Below are 22,750 nucleotides of genomic sequence, written 5' to 3'. Positions count from 1 at the left end.
CTTAGTCAGCCTGAGCAATGTCTATATTGAAGACCCAGTCTCCTCACATAGGACTTAACATATAACCCATCTGTAATGCCAATGAAAATAATCCAAAAAGGGCTCATCAGTGGTTCAGAAAAATTCAAGTTAAGGCCAGAACCATTACAATGGGTTACGTTTTCTCACCCATGAGAAAAGTGTCAGAAATAGACTATCCATTCGATGGTGCATAGCTTAGATAGTGAGCTTATTTGGAATGTGTTGTGTGTTTGGGCATCATGCAACTGTGCTTGGTTATCCTATCTGGATGGAAAGTGTCACACTGTGTTATCACTGCTCCACCCTTAGGAATCTGGCTTATGTGACAGTGGATGGGGTGCCTCTGAACTACACTAACCCAACTGTGTGTGTGTGTGTGTGTGTGTGTGTGTGTGTGTGTGTGTGTGTGTGTGTGTGCGTGCATGCACGTGTGTGTGTGTGTGTGTGATGGAGCTATCACAGTGGCCTCAGTTTGCCAGTATTTTCGAGTCAAGCCTTCTTATCTGTCCAGATAGCTGCCCCGTTCTGTTTGTCTTATGCACCAAATTCAGGCCTTGGGGCAAGATTAAGTCTTGACTGATTTGTTTTTGTAGCCACACTATCCAAATCAGACCCTTCACAGTGCGTGTCGTTTAAAGCTTGTCTCTCTCTGTCCTTGCTTGTGGATCAGTTTTAGAGGATTGCTAGCGTTACACTATCAAATAAGGAAATAAGTAACTCTCTATATTTTCTACTTCTCATTAATACATTAATAATAGTGATGGTTTTGTCACTTGTTGAATGAACGTGCAAAAACTCAAAGGATGAGCGTTTGGGAGAGGCCAGGTCAGTAACTTTCACAAGTAGGCCAGACAAGTTCTGACTTTGTTTTTTCTTTTTTTTTTTCTCTCCTTTTTGTTTTTTTTTGTCCTGCCGGTTATTTGCATTTTGTCTTCTTTTTTGTGGTTAGGTTGCATCATTTGGCCGTGAAGGTGCGGTCACATTAAAGGTATGGGGAGCGTTGCCATGTCTGTCATTGTCTTGGTTCTCACGCTGCACAGTCAAAAATACTGCTTCCCACCACATGGCTCACAGTTGCCAACATGTTCATTCCTGCTTGCCCAGCTACAGAGTGGAAGGAAAACTATAAAAGGGCTGATAAAAGTGATAGAATATTTTTTTCCAGTCATTAGTCATTGCGCAGAGGTTTTGTATTATCGCTGGAAGGGCATGGGAAAGCCATCGATGAGATTGCGCCATATGTGCTTTGATGGTAGGTGATCATTTTCTACCCACAATGTCACAAATCCTCCAAAAAAAAAGACACGCAGGACCAAAAATCTGAGCCCCATTTCTGCTGTCTTCATAGCGTATGTTCAGTAATGCACTGAAAAGGCATGTCTTAAAGTCCTCTCCACATTATGCTTATCGCACTAGCCTAATTCTGTTGTGTTCATATGCCGCTGTTGATCAGCTCTTCAGTCAGTACGGATGCTCTGGAACAAGTGTGCCCTTTACTGAGTCTTTACATACAGCCAAGGTCATAAGAGGTCGTGTTATGTCCCTATGCTCTGTGTAGGGCTTTGTGCCATTTTAAGGTATCAGTAGGAAAATACAAGTGCATAGCTGCTATCAGTGATCTCAGCTGTTTAGATGCGCTTTAAGTACCTTAATGCAGTGTTTTGGTAAGTATGTCCTTTGTATTACCCCAACTTTTTTTTTTTTTTTTTAGCCAGCTAATGAATAGTTCCTCTGTTTGTATTCATATTTACCGTAACCTCACAGTACCTGATTTATTTCCACCATCTCTACCCAGAAAATGAGCTCTACTGCTGACCTGCACAGCATGTCCAAATAGTACTTTATTATTTTTTCTCACAACACCAAGTAACAGCATTCACCACAGACAACCCCTGACTTCTCAAGGACTCTTTGTTGAAGCCATCTGTTATTAAAGTCTCATTAAGGTTCAGACTCTGATTCAGTGAGTAAACTGTCTTTTGTCCGTAAGTGCTTCTTCATATTAACCCTTGTTGAATGGGTGGAATTAGAATGTCCTACTGAAGGAATGTAGGGGCACTCAGCAGGTCTGATTACTGAGTGAGGTGATCCAGTCCGCAGGTAGTGATGGACTAATCACAGGCTTTTCATTAAAGGGCATTCGTAGCCAAGAGGCATGATTAAAAAGTAACTTGAGTAGTCATGAGAGATGTGACTGAACTATTAAGGGGGAAATGGGTGAGCCAAAGAGATCAGACTAATGGCTGTTGTTTCTTTAATGTCCCCAAAAAAAGCTGTTAGGCTAAAACACATCATTAAATTAATGGTGGTGTTGTTTTACTTCTTTAAAATGAATTGGGTCAAAGAACTGGCCAACGTTATCTTAAGTGTAACTTTTACCCTTGCTTAGATTTTTTTTCTGCGTTAGTTACGATTGAAAAAGAAGCGTTATGCTTCTTAAAGTTGACAAAGGTAGTGTACAACAGAAACAAGACCTGGCGGAGTCAGAGATTTCACAGTTCAAACACAGTTCCAGTTCAAACTCTATGAGTAAAAGTCAGTCCACATGCATAAAAACAGGGGCCTCTCAGACAGTTGTGTATGTGCATACATTTGACTAGGGACGTATTTTTACATGAGGTTTTAGCTGTCATGAGAGATGACAGTGATTTGTAGACCCTCATGGTTTTAGGAAATTATTTGTATTTTGCACTGCAATTTTCCAATGGTCATTAAAATAAGGGTATTTGTGTTTGCATTATCGTTTGCCTGCTTGCAACAGAATGGTGGGTTTGCAAATTTCAGGGTTTTGGCAAGAAGGCTGGTATATTTTCATGTTAGTTTCCACTGAGTAGGAGAATGCATGTCTACACAGGCCCAGGCATCCTTAAGTTTGACAGCATAGCACAGCACAGTGACTGGAACTGTCAAATCACTGTTATTTGCTTTCCTTAGCAATTATCTGGAAAGCCCCTTTATTGGATGAGAGGGAGAGGGGGAAAGGTGGGGTTGTGAACAATCGTATGTAACTAGAATGTTTTCAGTGTGACACTCACAGTGACATGAATTTTTGTTGTCAGAAACACATCAGGTGAATACTGATACCTCGGCATTGTCCACTGTCTACTTTCTTGGCAGGGTCAGGGACTTGTATTGTGGGCTTTACTAACTACCATGGTGCCTGACTGCCATATAGCACATTCAGTCTCTTATTTTATAATGCTCTTGGTACAGGCTGTGACTTGCTGTTTACCTGTACTGTATTTTATTCAGATGAGCGTTTGGCACGTTGAACATTTTGCCTCATCCTGGCAAGCCTCAAGTATTTTAATCACTCCATCTAGGCAGTTCATTATAATGTCAGTTTTATTGAAGATTTGCGTGATGTTACGGGTAATCTTTATTGTAGCTGATTTAAAAAATAGGATGCTGCCGGCAAGTCTGATGCATTCACTTAAAAAAAGATTGTTTTATCTTTTAAGTTTGAGCTTTCTGAGTTTTGGATTTTGGTTTTGAACTAGAGAAACTGATGTTAATTATTACTTAACATTTTCTCTTGTGCTGAAGCTCATAGAAAATGTATCTAGAGGAGACCACAAACTCAGCCTCGACATCTAAAATAGTAATAACAGTTTTAAGACTGAAAATATAATTCAGTTGAAATTGAAAATGCAACACTTTTATCTCTTTTAGAAACCGCATGCTCCCCAACAATCTGTCGTGAAGATCGATTGAGATTTTCCCGTCGCTTTTCAGACAATCCACTGTATAATCTCGTATAATTGAGTCTAGACCCCAGTTGGGGCCCTTTGAGACTGGGACTGTACGCTCTTTGATGGACATACAACATCTCACTGTCTTATATAGACCACTTCAAACAGAGTACATGAGGACCCTTGAATTCATTAGTCATCCATCCATCCCATACTGCAGCTCATTTAACAAACATGACGGTTAGGGGTGACGGATTCAGAGTTGAAAAATTAAGAACTGTGGCTAGCCTTTGGTTTTGTGCTGTAAAATACAAGTCTCTTGCTTTAAACTGTGCAAATGCGGCCACAAAGGAGCCAATTAGATGATCATACTGGTGTCTCCAGTTAGATTTGAATGGATGAGAGTGCAGTGTATATTATAGTAGATTAAAGGTTTGGTTTATTCCGCTCACTAACCGAGCAGCTTCTCACAATAGAAGGTTAAGGATGGCTAAAGAATAAAAAAAAAAATGAAATAAATCAGTACATAAGCCAGTGACACTAAATGAGTTAGGCTACATAGCCAGTCAGTGAGCGTTGGGGCACAGTGCATTTATTAGGACGCTTGGTTGCTCACTTATTGATAGGTTGTCAATAAATCTAAAGTTGATTACGCTACACACCTGCTGTTTTTTTTGTGTGTATGTGTGGTGGGGATTTTCCACTGAAGGCGGATAAAAAATACAAACGCAAGTTCATTTGTCACATGGTTGTGACTTTGTTTGCCGTTTGAGAAACTGGTATCGGGATTCGCGAATATTGCGCAATAGCTTCATGGTAGTGATTTTACGATCTGGCTCATTTAAAATGTCACTGCTATCAGCTTTCGCGATATGGGTGGAAATGAGGAAGAGGAATAAGCATGTCAGTGTGTGGGGTTATGTTCAAAAACAGCTTACAAAACCTTATTCTGTTCTTTGTTTTCCAAATAGGACTTCTGAAGAAAAGGAAATGAGGATGTTAGAGATAAGCATTACTCAGCACGAAATACTGAGAACGGTTTAACTTTGGAACACTTTTAGACCCATTCATTTCTAAGGTCCCATGTGAAGTAAGCATTGTAAAGATTAATTATCCACAGGTGTCATAGGATGATGCTGTTTATGAAATGTGAACACACTGATTGCACACACGAATGTTCTTTTTTTTCCCCAGGACCAGCATTCCTTTCTCAAAATTCCCACACAAAATGCATTTCTTCAGTGCATTTTTATAAGGGAGAGTGAAGAAAATCACTTTTAGCTGGGGATAATGCATTTGTTCAAGCTTTGTGCCAGCACCATCAGCTTTGCATGAATGGTTAAGGTGATATCCATACATTTGGTACCTGGCATGCCTTTGCCGCCCACTATAAATGAATACTACAGCTCATGTCTGTATGGATTTTTTTAGTGGAAAATATTATGAATTGAATCTTAGCTCCTCATTTGCTGTACACTGTATATACTATTTAAATGTTGATACTCCGGCCAAAAGGTGCCCAAGTTTCTCACACTTGAGAATAACGTAATGGAAACATGAATTAGCTTGATGAAAAACAGGCTGACAGAATCATTTGCCCTGAATGCGTTTGACTGTCTTATCTCTGATTGAGAGTGCTTTTGTCTGACTGTAATGTATTTGTGTAGGCTCAGGGACGTCAGAGGACAGTGCTATCACAGCAGCCGCGTGCTCGCTCTGCTCTGACTCCTGCCTCGTTCGCGTGCGTTCTTAGTTCGGTTCCTTTTGTATTTTCCGTCACAGAGACATGTGCGATCTAAATGTCGCCGTGTTGTTATTGTTTTTCGTGTCGTTTCATTCCAGCTCACTTGTTTGGACTGTTGGGGCATTCGACTCAAGACAGCTCATTTTGGTTTTGACTGATCTCAGTGAAAGTAAATCTCAGACAAATATTCACTTTGATCTTGATGTCAGTAGGGGTTTTGGATTTGCAAGTTAATACTGTTTTCCTTTTTGGCCCAGAACCAGACTTCTTGTCAGAGTGCATAATTCTGATTTATGTTCATTTGTCTGTGTATGCTTTAATTGAGCAGGTTGTGTACCTTTCCCGGTTTTACCTGCGTGTCAGTCTTTGGCTGGCGAGATTAAAGAGGTGTGATGCTTAGATCAGCAATGACCTCTTCCGTCCTCACGTCTAAATGCAACATAACAAAAGGCATTATGCAAAGGCCAAAAATTAACAGACTTATTAGGTCAATGACTGTGAAAAAATTGTTGTAATGATTCAAAGGGTGGTAATCAAAATAACTGATCCTTAGGGCAGATGATGAAAGCACTGCTAATAGTGGAGGGAAACGCAGGAGACACAGGAACCTCCTGTTGCTGTCTGCCACACTGTTACTGTTTATGCACACACACACCCCTCACCCCAAATCCCTCAGCTTGGGCACTGTTCTCTCAAGCCATTCTGACCTTGCTTATTGGCACTGCTTCTGACACTGTCTTATCTCTCTCTACCTAAGCCAAAAGAACAGAGTTAGAAACAGCCTACTGGATTTCTGCCTCCTTCCTCATCTAATTATTACTAGGACATTTTGTCCTGAGAAAAAAAAAAAGTTAAACATTGTTGGCTTGTTGTCTTAAATGCATAATAGCGTAGAGAAGCATGAGAGCTGTATTAAACAGATTTTGAGTATTATAAAGCCTGTAATGGCTATGTTGATTTTTTTTTTTTAAACAATATATGTGATGTTTCTGTGTATTTAGGCAAGTTCCCCAGAGCCTTAAAGCCTTTACCCTGACAGAGTCTGTGTCTCTGCACCCATGGGTATATCACCTCCAAAACACTCAGGCTGGCCTTGTTCTTTCGTCCTATCAGTTTCACCGTATTGATTCCATCAGTGATTGGTCATGTGGCCTCAGTCCAAAGCTATCACCTTTCTGAAGGTGGATAGCCTTTGCTAACGGCTTCTTTGATTGTTTAATGAACTCTTAAATCCAACAGCTCAAAAACGTGCTTGTTGAAGACTGGTGAAACGTGTGCACAAACACATCATAACAGTTGGAGCTCAGCATAAACATGTATTACTCTCTGAGCACTCTAATATAAGCCTCAGCAGGTTCAGAGTAAACACTGCCCACTGCAGATGTGCTTTTAGTCAGTCTTTCCTTATTTAGCCAGGTCGCCCCATATTACAAATGATCTTTGTAGGACCACAGTTAATTACGAAACTTTATGATCAGTGATGGACAAAAATCCACAGTTTGTCAGTTCCTCATTTGTCATTTTTCTTTGTCTTACAGATGCAGCAGCTGTTCTATGAGAACTATGAGCCCAACAAGAAGGGTTATATCCGGGACCTCCACAACAGCAAGATCCACCGTGCCATCACTCTGCACCCCAACAAGAACCCACCGTACCAGTATCGCCTACACAGTTACATGCTCAGTCGCAAGATCGCCGAACTGCGCCACCGCACCATCCAGCTTCACCGCGAGATTGTCCAGATGAGTCGCTACGGCAACACTGAAGTGCGTAAGGAGGATTTGCAGCTGGGTATTCCACCCTCTTTCATGCGGTTCCACCCTCACCAGAGGGAGGAGGTGTTGGAGTGGGAGTTCCTCACGGGGAAGTACATCTTCTCCTCCACAGACGGGCAGCCTCCACGCAGGGGCATAGACTCCTCGCAGAAAATAGCGCTCGATGACATCATCATGCAGGTGATGGAGATGATCAATGCCAATGCAAAGACTAGAGGGCGCGTCATTGATTTTAAGGAGATCCAGTATGGCTACCGTCGCGTCAACCCCATGTATGGGGCAGAATACGTACTGGACTTGCTGCTCCTGTACAAGAAGCACAAAGGAAAGACCATGACTGTGCCGGTGAGAAGACATGCTTACCTGCAGCAAACCTTTAGCAAAATTCAGTTCCTCGAGGAGGAGGAGATGGATGCCCAAGCATTAGCCAACAGGATCAACCAAGACTCCGACTCGCTGTCTTTCCTGTCCAACTCTCTCAAAATGCTTGTGCCGTTTAAGCTCAGCGGTTCAGGAGCTGAGGAACACGAACCAAAAGAGAAGAAGATCAACATTTTGGTGCCGTTGGCCGGACGCTACAATATCTTTGTGCGCTTCATGGCCAATTTTGAGAAGATCTGTCTCATCCCTAACCAAAATGTGAAGCTACTGATTCTGTTATTCAGCACGGACAATAACACAGAGCGCGCCCGGCAGATTGAGTTGATGAGGGAATACCAGACTAAGTACCCCAGAGCTGAGATGGAGATCAAACCCGTGTCTGGTCCGTTTTCCCGTGCCTTGGCGCTGGAGGTTGGCTCGGCACACTTCACCAATGAGTCGTTACTTTTCTACTGTGACGTTGACTTGCTGTTTACGGCCGATTTTTTGAAGCGGTGTCGCAGCAACACCATATTAGGCGAGCAGACATACTTCCCAATCATATTTAGCCAGTACGACCCTAAGGTTGTGTACGCGGGGAAAGTCCCCAGCGACAACCATTATGTGTTCACGTCTAAAACAGGCTTGTGGAGACATTATGGTTTTGGCATAGTCTGCGTATACAAAGGAGACTTGGTAAAAGCCGGCGGATTCGACGTCTCCATTCAAGGGTGGGGACTGGAGGATGTTGACCTCTTTAACAAATTTGTTCAGTCAGGGATTAAACTGTTCAGAAGCACAGACACTGGTATTGTACACGTTCACCACCCCGTCATATGTGACCCCAACTTAGATCCAAAACAGTACAAAATGTGCCTGGGCTCCAAAGCCTCATCCCATGGCTCCACGCAGCAGCTGGCTGAGCTCTGGCTGGAGAAGAATGACCAAGGCTTCCGAAGGATTGGTAGTTCTAATAATGGATCAATGAGGACAGCATAAAGCCGGCTAGTCCGGACACGCGTGTCCTCTTCCTAATGGTGTTTTTTAACTACCTAATTTATTTTTTACTGAAAAAAAAAAAAAAGACTCACGTGGATATATTTTGAAAAGAACTGTCTTTTTTTAAAAAAAAAACAATACATGAACATTTTAAGACCTGAAACTTCAAATATGTCATTTTTTTCTAATGATGAGTATGAGATGCCTGAAGTACGGGAACAACAGGAAAAGTTTTATTTTACAATCCCAATAATAAACAATGTATTTAAACAGCCTCTGTGGAGGAAATCTGTCGGAGTACTGCTGTGTGAAGTACACACTCGTATGGGAGTTGGTGAAAACAGTGTCTTGCATTACATAGAGACTTATTTTCATGTGAGTATGATCTTGGAAGTCCAACCATAGTATTGGGTTAAATGTATTATTTGTGAATGTTTACAGGATGCTACATGAACAAATGAAATGTCTTTGGAAAAGGTGATTTAATATGAACAATCTTAATTATTACAATTAAGGGCCATTGATCAAGTCTTTGATTTTATTTTTTATGTTTTGTTGTTTTGTTTGTTGTTTTCTTCTAGGATATGTAATAACACTGTTTTATTCATTGACTTTAGTTTTGTTTTTGTTTTTTTTTTTTTTGTTTTTTTTATTGACTTCTGTGAACCAAACTGCTGGATTTTGATATTTCCAACTAATTTCCAATGTCTAATTTATTAAATATGCAGTCTCGTGTAAGGTAATAGGCTGGGATTGTGTATACTAGGGATTGTGTAAGCATCTTAGTCATGAATAGTGTTTTTGTTACTTTTTTTTCTTTCTATCTTCTATTTTCAAACTTATTTGATTACCAAAGACTTTTTGCACAGTTGCTGTTGGTATCTTTTATGTATGTATGTTTGCGTGTGTACATGCGTGAGGTTGTGTAAGGGTTTGTGTATGTGTGTGTTTGTGCGTGTATGTGGTGTTGGGTGATGGAGCAGGCCCAAATATGAAACGTACTGTAAGAGGTACTGACTCTTGATTAGCTTCTGCTACGTGCTTTACAAATCGTTCAAAGCAAATACGGATAAGTCGTTTTTTCCAGTTTTGGCTCTAAAGCAGTTGCAACAGACACATTGGAGACTTTTTGTTTTTTTCTAAATCTACAAATTATAATTCCTGTTATGGGCCTCTTTTGTCTGCAGTGGGTTTCAATGTTGCCCATGTTCTTGTCTTCATATGTGAGAACCGTTCTCTCACAACATACTGTCTCTCTCCTCCGTGCTGGGGCTTTTTGTATTTGCGTTCTCTGGTAGCCCCTTGTCAACTGGGAAAAAGTTTTATATTTAATAAATTTAAAAATGTTTATCAATCTCATTGTGTGATTATGTTTGAACGTATTTTCTCTAGTATTCTACTATCTTGAGTGCTCAAACATGGCATAAAATATTGTTAAATAAAGACTTTCATCCATCTAATTCCAGCATATATGCAGTCAGCTAAGTTTCACATTTAACTTTTATCTTATGTAAAATTAAAAAAAAAACAAAAACAAAAAACATGCTCAATCCTCAAAACCCCTCTCAGTAAGTCATCAGAAACATCATGACAGTAAATGGAATGTCAGAGAGGAACAACAGAAGCAACGTGTAAAGTAGAACTGATTTCACAAGGAAAGTTGTAGAATCTAGCATGGGGCGAAGTCAACCAAGAAACATTCCAAGCAATTACCGGAGGCCCTTAACAGTAACTAACAAGCATCACCTTCACGAAACCTTCCACTCCATTTCTCAAACAGTTTAAACATTCACTTTTCAAATAGCCTCAAATCCAAATGTGTACTTCAGGGGTTGAAATTCTCTCATTGATGAACATATGAGGAGTTCACTCAGTCCTTCTAATAGATGAAGTACCAGCCTTAAGTAATTGTTAACTGAATCTTCTGTGAATCCAAGGTGCCATCAGACTTCTCGATGCAGCGTTTTGAAATAAAAAAGTAATGGTAAAGAAAAAGTCAATCAAAAAATATTCACTGTGGATTAGCCTGAACACAGCAGAGCAGAGGAATTAGGGGTAGATTGCTAGCATATCAGAAATGGCTGTCCATCAAAGCTTAAAACTTTGTGGTTATCAGAAGGAAACTACCTGGTAAAGTTTACCAGTGTTAGAGATCCCCATTCCTGCTTGTTGAGTCCATAAAGAGTGGAAAAATAATGTTCCATTTTGTAAATCTTAATGTGTAATGAACACTCTTGTCCTTTTTTTTTATCCTGGATATCTGCTCATTTACAGGCATTATACATTTCTTGGTTTGGAGATAATACCCCTTTTCAGTTAAGGGTAGTGACTGTGTAGTGGTCGGGGAAACAGCCCAGCAACCAGACTGTTTTCGATCTGAATCCCAATCTTGGCAGTGCCCTGCTATCATGCCTTTGGGAAAGGAACTTAACTCTGAAACTGCTCTGGAGGCGTGTGACCTTTGACACAGTGGAAAAAATGGTAAGTTGCCCTTGCCTCATTTAGCACAAGCTAAATGCATCATTGTATGTGAGAGACCAAAGACAAGAAAGGTCAAATTCCATATGGCTGCATGCATTGGAAATTAGCTATGGTCTGTTTGGATGTGGTTCTTTATCTCAGTGATAACTCACCCTTGTAATGACATTTCATGGCATCTCAGTGATGCTACAGTTTCCAGTGGTCACTGAACTACACATTTTATGTACATATATAATTTATATTTTTTTTGTATTTGTTTTTATTTAATTGTACAAGTTGTGTTCAAACAAGATAACACCACCAGATTTCATTCATTATTGTTTTCTCCCTCAAACCTGTTCTAGAAACCCATGTTGTCATCAGCCATGCAAATAGTTTTCCAAGACAATGTGAATTCCAAACAAAGTAACACAACTATACCACTTTGCCATGAAAAATCAGTTTTATTTGTTATGCATCATTCAGTTTCAATTTCTCCATTTAATAAAGCCTGGTTTCACTGAAAGTAATTTACCAGGGAAAGTACCCTTGACAGAAAGAGGAATAAGAGCTCAGCCTAAGTTCTCTCCAGCCTCATGCTCTGTAGACTTTGCCTGACTAGAGCAGTGAGCAGGCAGTGAAGGAGTCTGTATGTTTGTGTTAAGAGCTGGCTGGCCAGGGGGCCTGAAAGCAGGACAATGCCAAATTATTAATCGTGGCTGGGTCTCATAAGTCCGCTGTAAGCATGTGATGACTTGTAATATAAAACAGCTCTGTGTGCCCTCCATGTGGCTTTCATAAATCTGATCAAAAAAGACAAGTTCTTGGGCATTTGGCTCCAGCCTTTTTTTTACAGGATCCTCTGAAAAATCACTGTTGTCCGGACTGGAGAAGTTAGCATTCTTAACTCTGAAACATCTCACTATCAGTGCTGCCCTCAGCACAGGGCAATAAACAAATAAATTATGTGAACTTCAACCAGACCGAGCACAGAAATGGTACCGGAGTTCATGTCCTTTTAGTTTCAGTGAGGGTGCTGTAAATCATATCAATTTCACAAATATTTGCATTTCTCTTATTATTTTTTAGGGTTTTGATCTTTTGTGGATGCGGCTTGCATTCACATACATGTTCATTACGTACTCTGCTGTCAGTTTAATGTGTTTTGACAGGCACTTTTCTTATCTAGATGGGAGAACACAATATGGTGTTATGAGGTTATTAAAGGGATAGGTGTGGGGAGCAGGTTTCAGTTGGCATAGTGTACATCAAAGGTGAAGCCTTAATTCATACATGTATTTTCTTAGCACCACTTTTCTCAAGGGTATTTACTTTGTCTCTCTTTTTTTCTTTTATGTGCGTGTGTGTTTCGAAGGGGGGGGGGTGGTGGTGGTGGTGGTGATGTTGAAACTGTTTTCTCTTTACGTTTTAAGTAGAATCACCAAGTCACTGCAGGCCCTGTGAGCATCTGCCACCCACTGATAATTGTTTCGCAACACTACTGCATAATCACAGCTAACGTGGCACCAGTTACATCAAGAAAAGCTAGGCTGTCGTTTCCTCTTGAATAAGAAACACGAGCCTTCTTCTGGTTCCTGCTGTAGTATACAGTCTATTTTCCTTAACTACAAATACAGCCAATCAGCTCCTTTCATACTTTTTTTTTTTTTTGGTTGTTGACTGTTGGTCAGCTTATGACAAAAATGGGAGGGAAAAAAAATCATGTCAACAGGGGAATGGCCTGTTCCTCTCAGCCCAAGGGACACTGGACCTAATCCAGTCAGAGGGGAGCAGAATTCAATCTCCTCTTCTCTGCGGTGCCAACCTCATATTGTTTTGATTAGGTGTCATGGTTGCAACTGTTCCCTACGGTTAAACTGGAAACCCTTTCTTGCGACTTCCTGGATGTGGGTGTGGGTGCGTAGGATGTCTCATTATTGTGAGAGAGGGTTTTCTTATCATGGGTCAGTCTGTTCAGACATGCCCTCTGCTTCTTCTCATGGGATCGACTTTCAGGCCGGTGCACTGTTTACAGAAGCGATCTGTCAGCTGGGCTCATTTTCAACAGTATTGATGAAATCAGCATTAAGGCCACACTGGTCATCTGGGAAGCACATGGGGTTTAATTCTTCCTAATGGGATAAGATGTTCCAGGATTCCTCTCACTGTGCTGGGCTTTGTGGTTAATCAGAGGCAAATGAATACACGTGCAGACACAAAGTGTTGATATAAAGTGAAAATGATTAAATCAGAGTGTAATTACGCAACTATATAAATAAGTATACGAAACTGCATTACAAATTGTTTCAAGCATTGTTGCTCAAACATTCTAAACTCCCCTATATTGTTTGATATTATGTCAAAAGAAGGAGGTTGGTTCTGAAGGATGATATTGCTTATCACTGCATTTTCATATTCCTTCAAACACTTTGAACCAGGTCTGGATAAGTGACAGTCAGCTTTGTAGGTTGTATGTAACAGTTATATTTCTGATGTAAATGACTCGGAGAAACTTACTTCTCAACCAAATTCGACTTTACCTTAAAACAATTTTCTGTGAAAATTATGCAGCTTTATCCAATTACTCATGCAGAGAAGTACAATCTTTCACTTGAGGAGATTCATATACAGTACCGCTCTGAATGCTCTGCAATTAATTACTTTATTTGTTTCATGCCACTTTAATTGGTATAAAGTACAATTGTCAAGATGGGCTGCCGTGTTAAATTATTGAACCCATCCAGAGACGCATCTAAGGTCCTTTTTGTTTTCACACAAATACACACACACTCACACACATATGCTCACAAACGGTGGCAGAGGAGAGTAATGACATTACAGTGTCTGGTAGATGCCAAAAGCTGGGCTTTAGGAAAGCAGGCAATTGAGCAACCAGGAGAAGCCTTCTCTGCAAGCCAGCCAAATCTACCCAACACAATACAGCACTAAACAACAGTGCCATTGTTCTAGCTGGAGGAAATGCCAAGGTGGTCTGTATTTATTTTAGACTCTCTACAACTGGGCACTTGTCATTGTGTTTTTGTAGCTCTACAATTCTACTGAATAATTCAAGAATAATACCTCACATTTTATCCCAAAACTGGTTACCATTTGTCTTATATTTTAAGTTAAATATAATTATTTCTAAAACATTTACTGATTGAAAAAATCTTTATTTTCCTATAGATTTTTAGCTATGCTATAAGACGTTGTGTCCTTTGTGTTACTGCCATATATAAATGATTTACTGTACCGTCTCTTTGATTTGGTATTAATCATCTGGATTAATTGACTTACTGTGTATTAATTCTCTTAAACAGCTTGTTTGATTTTGACGGACATTAACCTAGTGGTAGTAGTGGAGTCCACAGACTAAGATGTTCAAACGGGAATTGAGTCACAATACTACTTTCTGAAAACAGATGTGGAGGAAAGAGAATTTATGTGAGAGCTGAACTTTCGGCCAAGACTGTTAAGCAAGCCGTGCACTCTGTTTTATTGTATTCTGATATAATCTACACAGAAAGTGATAAAATAGCTATATTTAATTTTTTTTCCTTCTCCTGTTGAATGGAATGTTGGATTCATTAATTTTGCTTATTGTCACTATATTTCTTGTTTCATCTCTTTTTCTGTAACCTTTCAGTGACATGTGCAAATTGAAAGTCTGCTGACAAAACAATGAAACTGACCGAGAGGACAGTTGTACTTAAGCATGTGAAATGCCATTTGCATTAGTAAATGCAATTTGAAAAAATCTACGGATTGAGCGAGGAAGACCCACCGGTGCAAAGACTAGGGAGATTGTACTGTATGCTTGTGACAAAAAAAAAAAAAAAAAAAAGATTTATCCAAAAGATCAATAAAAGCTTGAACATTGGCAATAGCAAAACATACTATTGTCCTAGGCTATGTGCTTACGTTGTTCTATTATTTTGTGGGTCAGAGAGAGAGAGTGTGGACAGAATAAAATCAAAGAGAAAGACATGGATGTGGGTGAAGTTAGGGAGAGATGGGGACAGGGTTTTGAGTGGAAGAGAAGGGGAGATGTTCTGGGAAAAGGCCGTTTTGTCAGTATGGTGAATGGAGTTTGACAGTGGAGAGAACCCTGAGCTCACTGAATAGGGTTTGCCATTGTCAGCAGTGAGGAGAGGCAGGAGAAGGAGGTTACAAGAGTGGAGCTTCAAGCCAAGCCAAGTCTCTTTTGCAGTGCCTTGTGTGTCTTATATGCATGTGAATACACCCTCCCTCTAATCCTCTGCTTTTGTATTTCCATTGTATTCTCTCTCCTCAAGTGCTACTGTGTGTGCGTGTGTGTGTGTGTCTGTGTGTGCGTGCGTGTGTATTTTCCTCCATGTGCATGGGTAATTTGTAGGTTGTTTAAAGTGTGTAATTTTGTTTGTGTGATGACTCACCTTGTGTGTGTGTGTGTGTGTGTTTGAAACTTGGATCTCCTGGAGGTTGCTCTCCTGCCTAGCCACATGACCCCCCCCCCCCCCCCCCCCCCCCGCTTCTCCAAGGCTGCTCACCACCTGGACATGATTAGCAGCCTTCATGCTGCTTCCCTCCTCCTCCTCCTCTACACTCCATAGGCCCTCAGCTCTACGCGCCAGGCCTAACGCTGAGCACAGCCCCTATCAGGAAGAGTCTTACCAAAACGGTTCATGCTGCAATTCTACCACAGGATAAAACATAGAACTTGCTGACTGGCATGAGCGCTAATGATTTTACTTTGCTGAGCTCATCATCTCCTGAGGTCACCGAGGTAAGATCTGAATACAAGATTGCCATCATTACCATTTTCGCAGTAAAACTGCCACATTTCTCTCTAGGAGTGAGAGGTCTTTTCAGTGTATAATCTGTTTTTTTGCTCTAAAGGGACAGAATGTTTCTGTGGTTCACGCCTCTTTGGGTACAAACCCAACAGCAGGGGAGGTATCCGGAAGCTGACTGGACAAGATGAATGTTTTTGACATTGAGCACACTCAAGCCAATAAGGATTCTGGATGCAATTTTTAAGATCTTCTTTAACAAATTTATATGATGCATAATAAATAATGTTCTTTTCATTCCTGTGAAACCTTCACAGAGTGCATTGGCTACAGATTCAGTGAAAAGTAAACCACTGGCATCAAGTACATGAGGCTGTTTACAAGAGATTTGTTTGCACATCCAAGAAAGTCTCCATCATTTGCAGAATCTTGCCCAGTTTCTAAGACCCTGCTGAATTACGTAGTTCTGTGATTCAAAATTCTGTCTCAAGAGTAATTCACGCACAAACTTGTGCAACTTAAGTATAATCACATAATCTCACAAGGTAACATATCACTCTCAGTATTCATACCCTGCCATTTGTTAAGTCAGAGTGGGGCCAGTGTGGCATAATTTTGGCCTGTGCTTGTGTGTGTGTGTATGTGTTTTACCCACTTTAAGTATGCCCTCCACGCGTGTGTGAGGCAGTCATCTGCTCTCCACCATCATCAGTCATGCTGCATCCACAGAAGAGCCAAAGTGAGAAAATTTGTAGCTATGTAAATGTGTAAGATCAGTTCTATGGTTGTGAATGCACTTCACGTGTGTGGGTGTGAGTGTGAGGGGTTTTCTGAGGATTCTTATGTAGAGCATTTCTCTGACAGTATGAAAAAAGCATCTGAACACAGCTCTGTATCTGTATGTGTAATTCTGTTTATATGGCCGTGTCATCCAATACATTTTTAATGTTCTTCTGTATAACTAGGGACATAAATAGGGTCCAGTTTATTTAATCCCAGTTTAATAACCTATTGCATTACAAAAATTCCCTTAGAAAGCATATATATACACACACACACACACACACACACACACACACACACACACACACACATACATACATACATACATACATATATATATATATATATGACTTTTATTAAAACTGGTTTATTTTACTGTGGATGTCACAGGAGCTTAGAATAGTTCAGTTTTGAAGAGATGTGTAGACAGCGGAAAGAGGTGATTTTTTTGGAACTTAATAACACACATTGTTAGTTTACTAATGCAGTAGATAAAAAAAACAATACAATAATGCAATGGTGCTCTAACATTTATTCAGAGATGATAATCGTCATATATACAATAAAAAATAACAAACTATTTACACATGCAATGTTATCTTTTGCATACATAGCACAATAAATAATATACATAACCTTACACAAAATCCTTCAACATATTTACAGTGCTATCGTCACTTGTCTTTTGAAACAACTGAGTCATTCTTTGACAACACATAAGGCTATGGATTGTCATATGAGATTTCACCATAACTCTAAGGCTGGAATTGAAGTCTCGTGACGTCCCTACAGCCTCCTCCGTCATGGTTACTCGTCTCTGTTTCAGGAAAAAGGCAGGCACTTTCTGTGGCTTACAGTTCCTCATTCTTAGTGATTTCTCTCTTTCTCACTGTTCCTCTCTTTCTCCCTGTCTGCCTCTCTTTCTCTGCGACACACACGTACACACAAACTCTCTTTGCTCCCAGGCGTATGAAGTTCGTCTGTTTTAAACCATTGCGTCTAACAGATCTCTCTCTCTCAGCTCTGTGCTGAAAAGGGTAAATGAGTCCGTATACACACACGGTTCTTTCACGGGGTTCCAGGACCCAACCAAAGTAGGCTGCTAGCCCTCCATTGCTGGATTTTAACATTATGAGAGTCATGCTAATCTTAAGATGACCACTATCAGGCCAGCAGTTTTGTGAATACTAGAGCCTGTCAGTAAGTGAACACATTTGTATATGTGTGTATTCTCCAGAGGTGAATTGTAAGTGTCTGTGTATGTGTGTTTGAATGTGTATCAACTGAGCTGAGGTGTGTGAGTGTGTGTTTGTGTGTGAGTGTGTGTGTGTGTGTGCGTGCGTGTGTGTATGTATGCTTCTGTATATTCTGCAAACCTGAGGTCTACAAGCATGTGTGTATATTCCCAAAAGTCCAGACCTGTGTACGCGCGTGTGTGTGTGTGTGTGTGTGTGTGTGTGTGAATGCATTCCCCTGCGCTGGACACTATCACAGTTCTCTGATTCTGCGCTGCACACACAGCTACCTTCTTTTCCTCAGGCTGATCTCCAGGCGGCCCAGCTCCTCATAGCCCTGGTAGAAGAGCTCCAGCTCGCGGCCGCCCCAGCCCCTCCAGACAGCGAGGCACCAGGCCATGTTTTCCTTACGAAAGCCACACACAACAGTGTCCTTTGCAACCAGTGCAGCCTCCACTAGGGTTCTGCGCGTGAAAAAAAAAAAAAAAAAAAAACAGAGAAAGAGAGTGTTAAGGAGAGACAGACTGAGTAAACTGCGTTACTTTAAATACTGAGAATAACATGTAGACTCTTCCTAGAAATATTAATATTTCTGGGACAGCATTTTCTGGGTATGCTCTTTTCTGGTACGTGTTTCTTTGTAAAAGCCACAGACCACTGAAAGCTTGCTTTTTTTGATTTGTGGCTACTGGAGCAGAGTAGTCAGGATGGCACTGCCAACTGTGACTGTGAGGTATTGGGTCAGAGATAGACCTCTGACAGAGCACACACACCTCAACACACCTCCCCAAAAAACAGCATCACTGCAGTACAGTACATTTAACAGCCAGCCTATGCATCACAAGTGCAACTTCACAAAGGAGAACATATAAGCAGATACACATTTATAGAAACAACGGTTCATTTTCTCATTTAATTTTGTGGTGTGTGATGCTCTGGACAGAAACGAGTATTACTAAGAGCACTTAAAATGAATTGGACAAGACAATAAGCCTGTTTAGAACTTTTGAGTGAACGTAGAATAAACTGATTCAATGCCATATTATTCTTTTTTTCTGTTTGTTTCTCTGGAATAGTTGTGCAACCACAGCTGCACTCCTCTCATTTTCATTTCAACGTGTAAAACCTCTGACCTCTAACAGGACCTGTACAGCTGCTGTGAACCAGGTGTGTGTGTGTGTGTGTAGGTGTGGGTGTGTGTGTGCATGAGAGAATGAGAGTTTATGGGGGTAAACACCCTGTGTGGCCTCTAATGCTACTGCTCTCAGAACTTCACCTCTCATCTCTCTCTCTCTCTCTCTCTCTCTCTCTTTCTCCATCTCTCTATCCATCTCTCTCTCTCTCTCTCTCTCTCTCCCCTAACCCGAGGAGCAGCTGCTGGAGCTTTTATAGATATAATTACAGAGTGCAGCTACCCCTTAAGCACATGATGAATGATCTCTGCGGACTTTATTGAAGCTGAATCAGCAAATTAATATCTGTTTTCTCTCCACAAGCTATATGAGTTTTAGTGGCAAATTAGGAACGGTCATAGATATAGTATATGAAACCACGATGAAGGAAGATTACGTCAACAAGCATGCACAACGATTTACCTGTCATAGATACAGCATATGAAAGCACGATGAAGCAAGATCGTGCCAACCAGCACACACAAAGATCAAAGATGGCTGTAGCCTTGATACAAGACTATAATGGACTCTTTAGCGCTGCTATAATTAATATAATTGCCTTTGAATTGATCCATCTTCACCGGTCCTTCTCTGTGGCTTTGCTATAAAACAACAGTTTAAAGTATGACACTCCAATGCCAATGTCTTACTGAGTGCGCAAACGTGACTAATCACAAGCCCAAGGAGAAAAACAAGAGGGATTCCAGGATTACTGGAGGCACTTGAGATGTGAAATTTTGGGCAAATTCACAAAAGGAAACAAACGTTCTTTTAAGGCAATCATTTAATGTGAAATTAGGTTTGAGGAGGATTCTGATGGTGAGTTTAGGTGTACAATAGGTATTAGATGTCTATAACAGAAACACGGGGAGATGTGGGTTTCAGATAGAGACTGAAGAGACTAAGAGACTGAATGAGACTGAATGAGTTGTTTCTGAGACTGGTGCGTGCTGGGAACGACAGCTGTAACGAGATGTTTCTGCGCGTTGTTTATGTATGAGTATGACAAAAAGAACGAGGTGTGTACGGGATGGCCATACGTATGGTGTGAGAAAAAGATTCAGTTGTTTATGATATAGGCGTGTATATCATAAGAGAACAATATGAGGCCTACCCATACTGGGGCATTCCTGGCACACTGAGCACGGCAATGACTCTTCCCCTGGCTAAATCCGCTTGCTCTTGCACCTCAATTACCATGGTATCACCCCCACGCCTGCAAAATAAGCACAAGTGTAAACGTAAAAAGCAGTCGCAGCATGCCCTGGACCAGAAAAACCTGAGTGCTACGTTAGGCAAGACGTTCAACTTATTTACAAAATATGCTTTCATTACGATCTGATTTCTCACTGAATACACTAGTTACCGTTACAGGCAGAGCACTTCAACAGTCGAAAGCTGTTAGTTGACATGTCAACGCTATAGTTTAAATAATGGTTTCGAACAGGCTTAAAAAAAGGTTAAATTTATGCAGTGTAATGAGGGTAACCTGAAGGAAATAATGGTTCTGGTATGCAGGCGTATCATTTGAGGAAGTAATCCAATTCAAGCACAAACATGGCTTATAATCATGTACATTCTCCTTACTAACCAGGTTACCTCAGGTCTTAACCTTTATTTCGGAATCATTTTCATTTGGATCAATCATGATTAATCTGATTCAGGAGTTAACCTGAATGTTTTATTTCAAACAAACTATTAAGCACTGCCTTTCATTTTAATATTCTGTTACTTACGTACGTATTGCTACTGTCAAAATAAGCTATAGTGTAAGGTCAGATGTTGTTAGTACATTCAGTTGATTCATGCTCTACACTGAAACACTGGCCTAGATGAGATGTTACTGGTTAGTCACAGGGATATTCTTTTATTGTGCAAAAAAAGTGATTAGGTCAGTGACATTTAAGGTAAGGATCTTTTCATAAATTATTGTTCTTGCTGTAAGAGCAGAGTTTCCCATGGCTCCTGTGGTGCTGGAACAGCTGTTTGACCTCATTAATGCCTCACTGTAGAGGTGTCTGTGCATGGCTGAATAGGTAAGTGACCGGTGTGATATATATAGGTTCTGCAGCTCCTGCAAATATATCTGCGGCCTGTGCCTGACAACCAGTGTTTAGCAGGGCCTAAGTACAACAGACTCAGCATAATGTTGCTGGTACCTGGGGACCCAGAGAGTGCCGTTGACTGATAGCACAGAGACAGCCTGTAGGTGGGGAGGGGTGCGACAGTGTGGGGTTGAACCTGGGCTTTCTGTGTGCGAGGGCTCAGCGTTGGGTCGATCTGTATCGAGCTGGTCGGCGCTAAGCAGCTCAGAATTGAGTTGGTCGGCGCCGGGCTGGTCCTGCTGCTTGTCTGTTTCCTCGCAGTCCACAGAGAAAGGCATGCTGGCCGAACTGGTGAGAGAGCTGAGGGCTCCAGAGCTGGAGCGGTCTATGTGGGCGAGCCCCGCTGAGTTCACCTGGTCCGTGCTGCCCATCAGGTCAATCTGTTCAGAACTGAAACCTGAGCTCATGGAGCAGTAGTCCAAAGAGTCTTGCTGTTGGAGGATCTGTGTTCCGGCCTCCTTGCTGTGGATCACCGTTACGGTAACAGGTGCTGTCGGATACTCCTCATCTCCTCTCTGACTTCCTCCGGCGTCGGAATTTGTGGGGGTGTTGACCCCTGCTGGTCTGTGCACAGGGAAAACGTCCCTGAGTGGGTTGACGTCGCTGCAGTTATAGCTAGCACACAGCTGGTAGCTCGCAGCATGGTACATCAACAGGGTGTTGGTGTGGTCGTCAAGGCACCAGACAGCTTCGTCGCCCCAGCAACTTGAGGTCGATGCCATGGACACCACACAGGAGGGATGCAGATACGGGTCAAGCCGACGCACGGCCTGGAGGGTGAGGGAGTCGATAACCAGCACACCTGGACCGTTTGTGTACCACACTTCTGAACCACTTCTCACCAGGATCATAGAGCGCACAGGATAAGGTCTCTGCCGAGGGTCAGCGTCCTCCAGGCCAAACAGAGACTTATTCAGAGTGTGGGAACAGATGTAGCTCTCTCCCTCCTCTGGCATGTCATCTACCAGAGTATACACAGCCACCAGGCCATCTGCCATACCTGCAAACACTCGGGGCAAGTTCTGGAGAAACAAGTTGGAAAAGAGAGACATCATGAGCTGAAATGCTGTATCAAACACTTCATCAAACATCAGACGAAATTTAGGACAGACAGTCCAGTCTGATGTCTCCATCAGATTAATATCAGAGGCTTCTAAACATTGTTGTTGTACAAATCTCATAAAGGCTTAAGCTGGGACAGCGTGAGCCAGCTGCCAGCGTTTTTAAAGCTAACCAGAACTGACTGTGACATCCAGCTTTGCCACTGCCCTTCATGAATCAAAGCTCCTGACTAAGACAACATCAAAGTGTGTGGGTCATGTTTAAGTGTGTGTTTGGTGAGGAATGGGGGCTGGTGAGGAGGTATATCTGTCATTGTGTCCACACTACAGGCTATACACAGAGTCATTCATCTCAGTGAGGGAGAGAACAAACATCTGGAGGATAGGCACTTCAAACAAACAAGGGTTAAAGAGAGAGACAGGACCGTGGGGGGGGAAATGTTCCTAAGGGCCATCGTAAAGTCTTGTTCTCACAAGGCAGTTACAAAGGGAGAACAGACTTGACCACAATGAAATCACACAATACAACCAGCTTTTAGCGACTGGTCACTTACTTCTGAACAAAAGATAC

At 41.4% G+C, this 22,750-nt stretch overlaps 2 protein-coding genes across 2 annotated transcripts in view; one reads left to right on the top strand and one right to left on the bottom strand.

The window, feature by feature from the left end:
• The window catches only part of chsy1 (chondroitin sulfate synthase 1), a 39,765-nt gene extending 31,054 nt beyond the window's left edge, over nt 1-8,711 (top strand). The window contains exon 3 of the mRNA XM_030766799.1: nt 6,996-8,711. Within this exon, the coding sequence (XP_030622659.1) occupies nt 6,996-8,591 (1,596 nt within the window). The 3' untranslated portion in view covers nt 8,592-8,711. The remainder of the gene's footprint in view (nt 1-6,995) is intronic.
• A 9,416-nt stretch (nt 8,712-18,127) lies between these two features.
• The window catches only part of lrrk1 (leucine-rich repeat kinase 1), a 37,859-nt gene continuing 33,236 nt past the window's right edge, over nt 18,128-22,750 (bottom strand). Inside the window, 3 exon segments of the mRNA XM_030766364.1 lie at nt 18,128-18,305; nt 20,128-20,229; nt 21,173-22,140. Of these exon segments, the coding sequence (XP_030622224.1) occupies nt 18,128-18,305; nt 20,128-20,229; nt 21,173-22,140 (1,248 nt within the window).

The sequence above is a fragment of the Chanos chanos genome, chromosome 2 (assembly GCF_902362185.1).
Source record: "Chanos chanos chromosome 2, fChaCha1.1, whole genome shotgun sequence".
NCBI classification, from domain to species: Eukaryota; Metazoa; Chordata; class Actinopteri; order Gonorynchiformes; family Chanidae; genus Chanos; species Chanos chanos.
The sequence above is the reverse complement of the archived record's forward strand: the minus strand, read 5'-3'. Positions and strand labels throughout refer to the sequence as shown.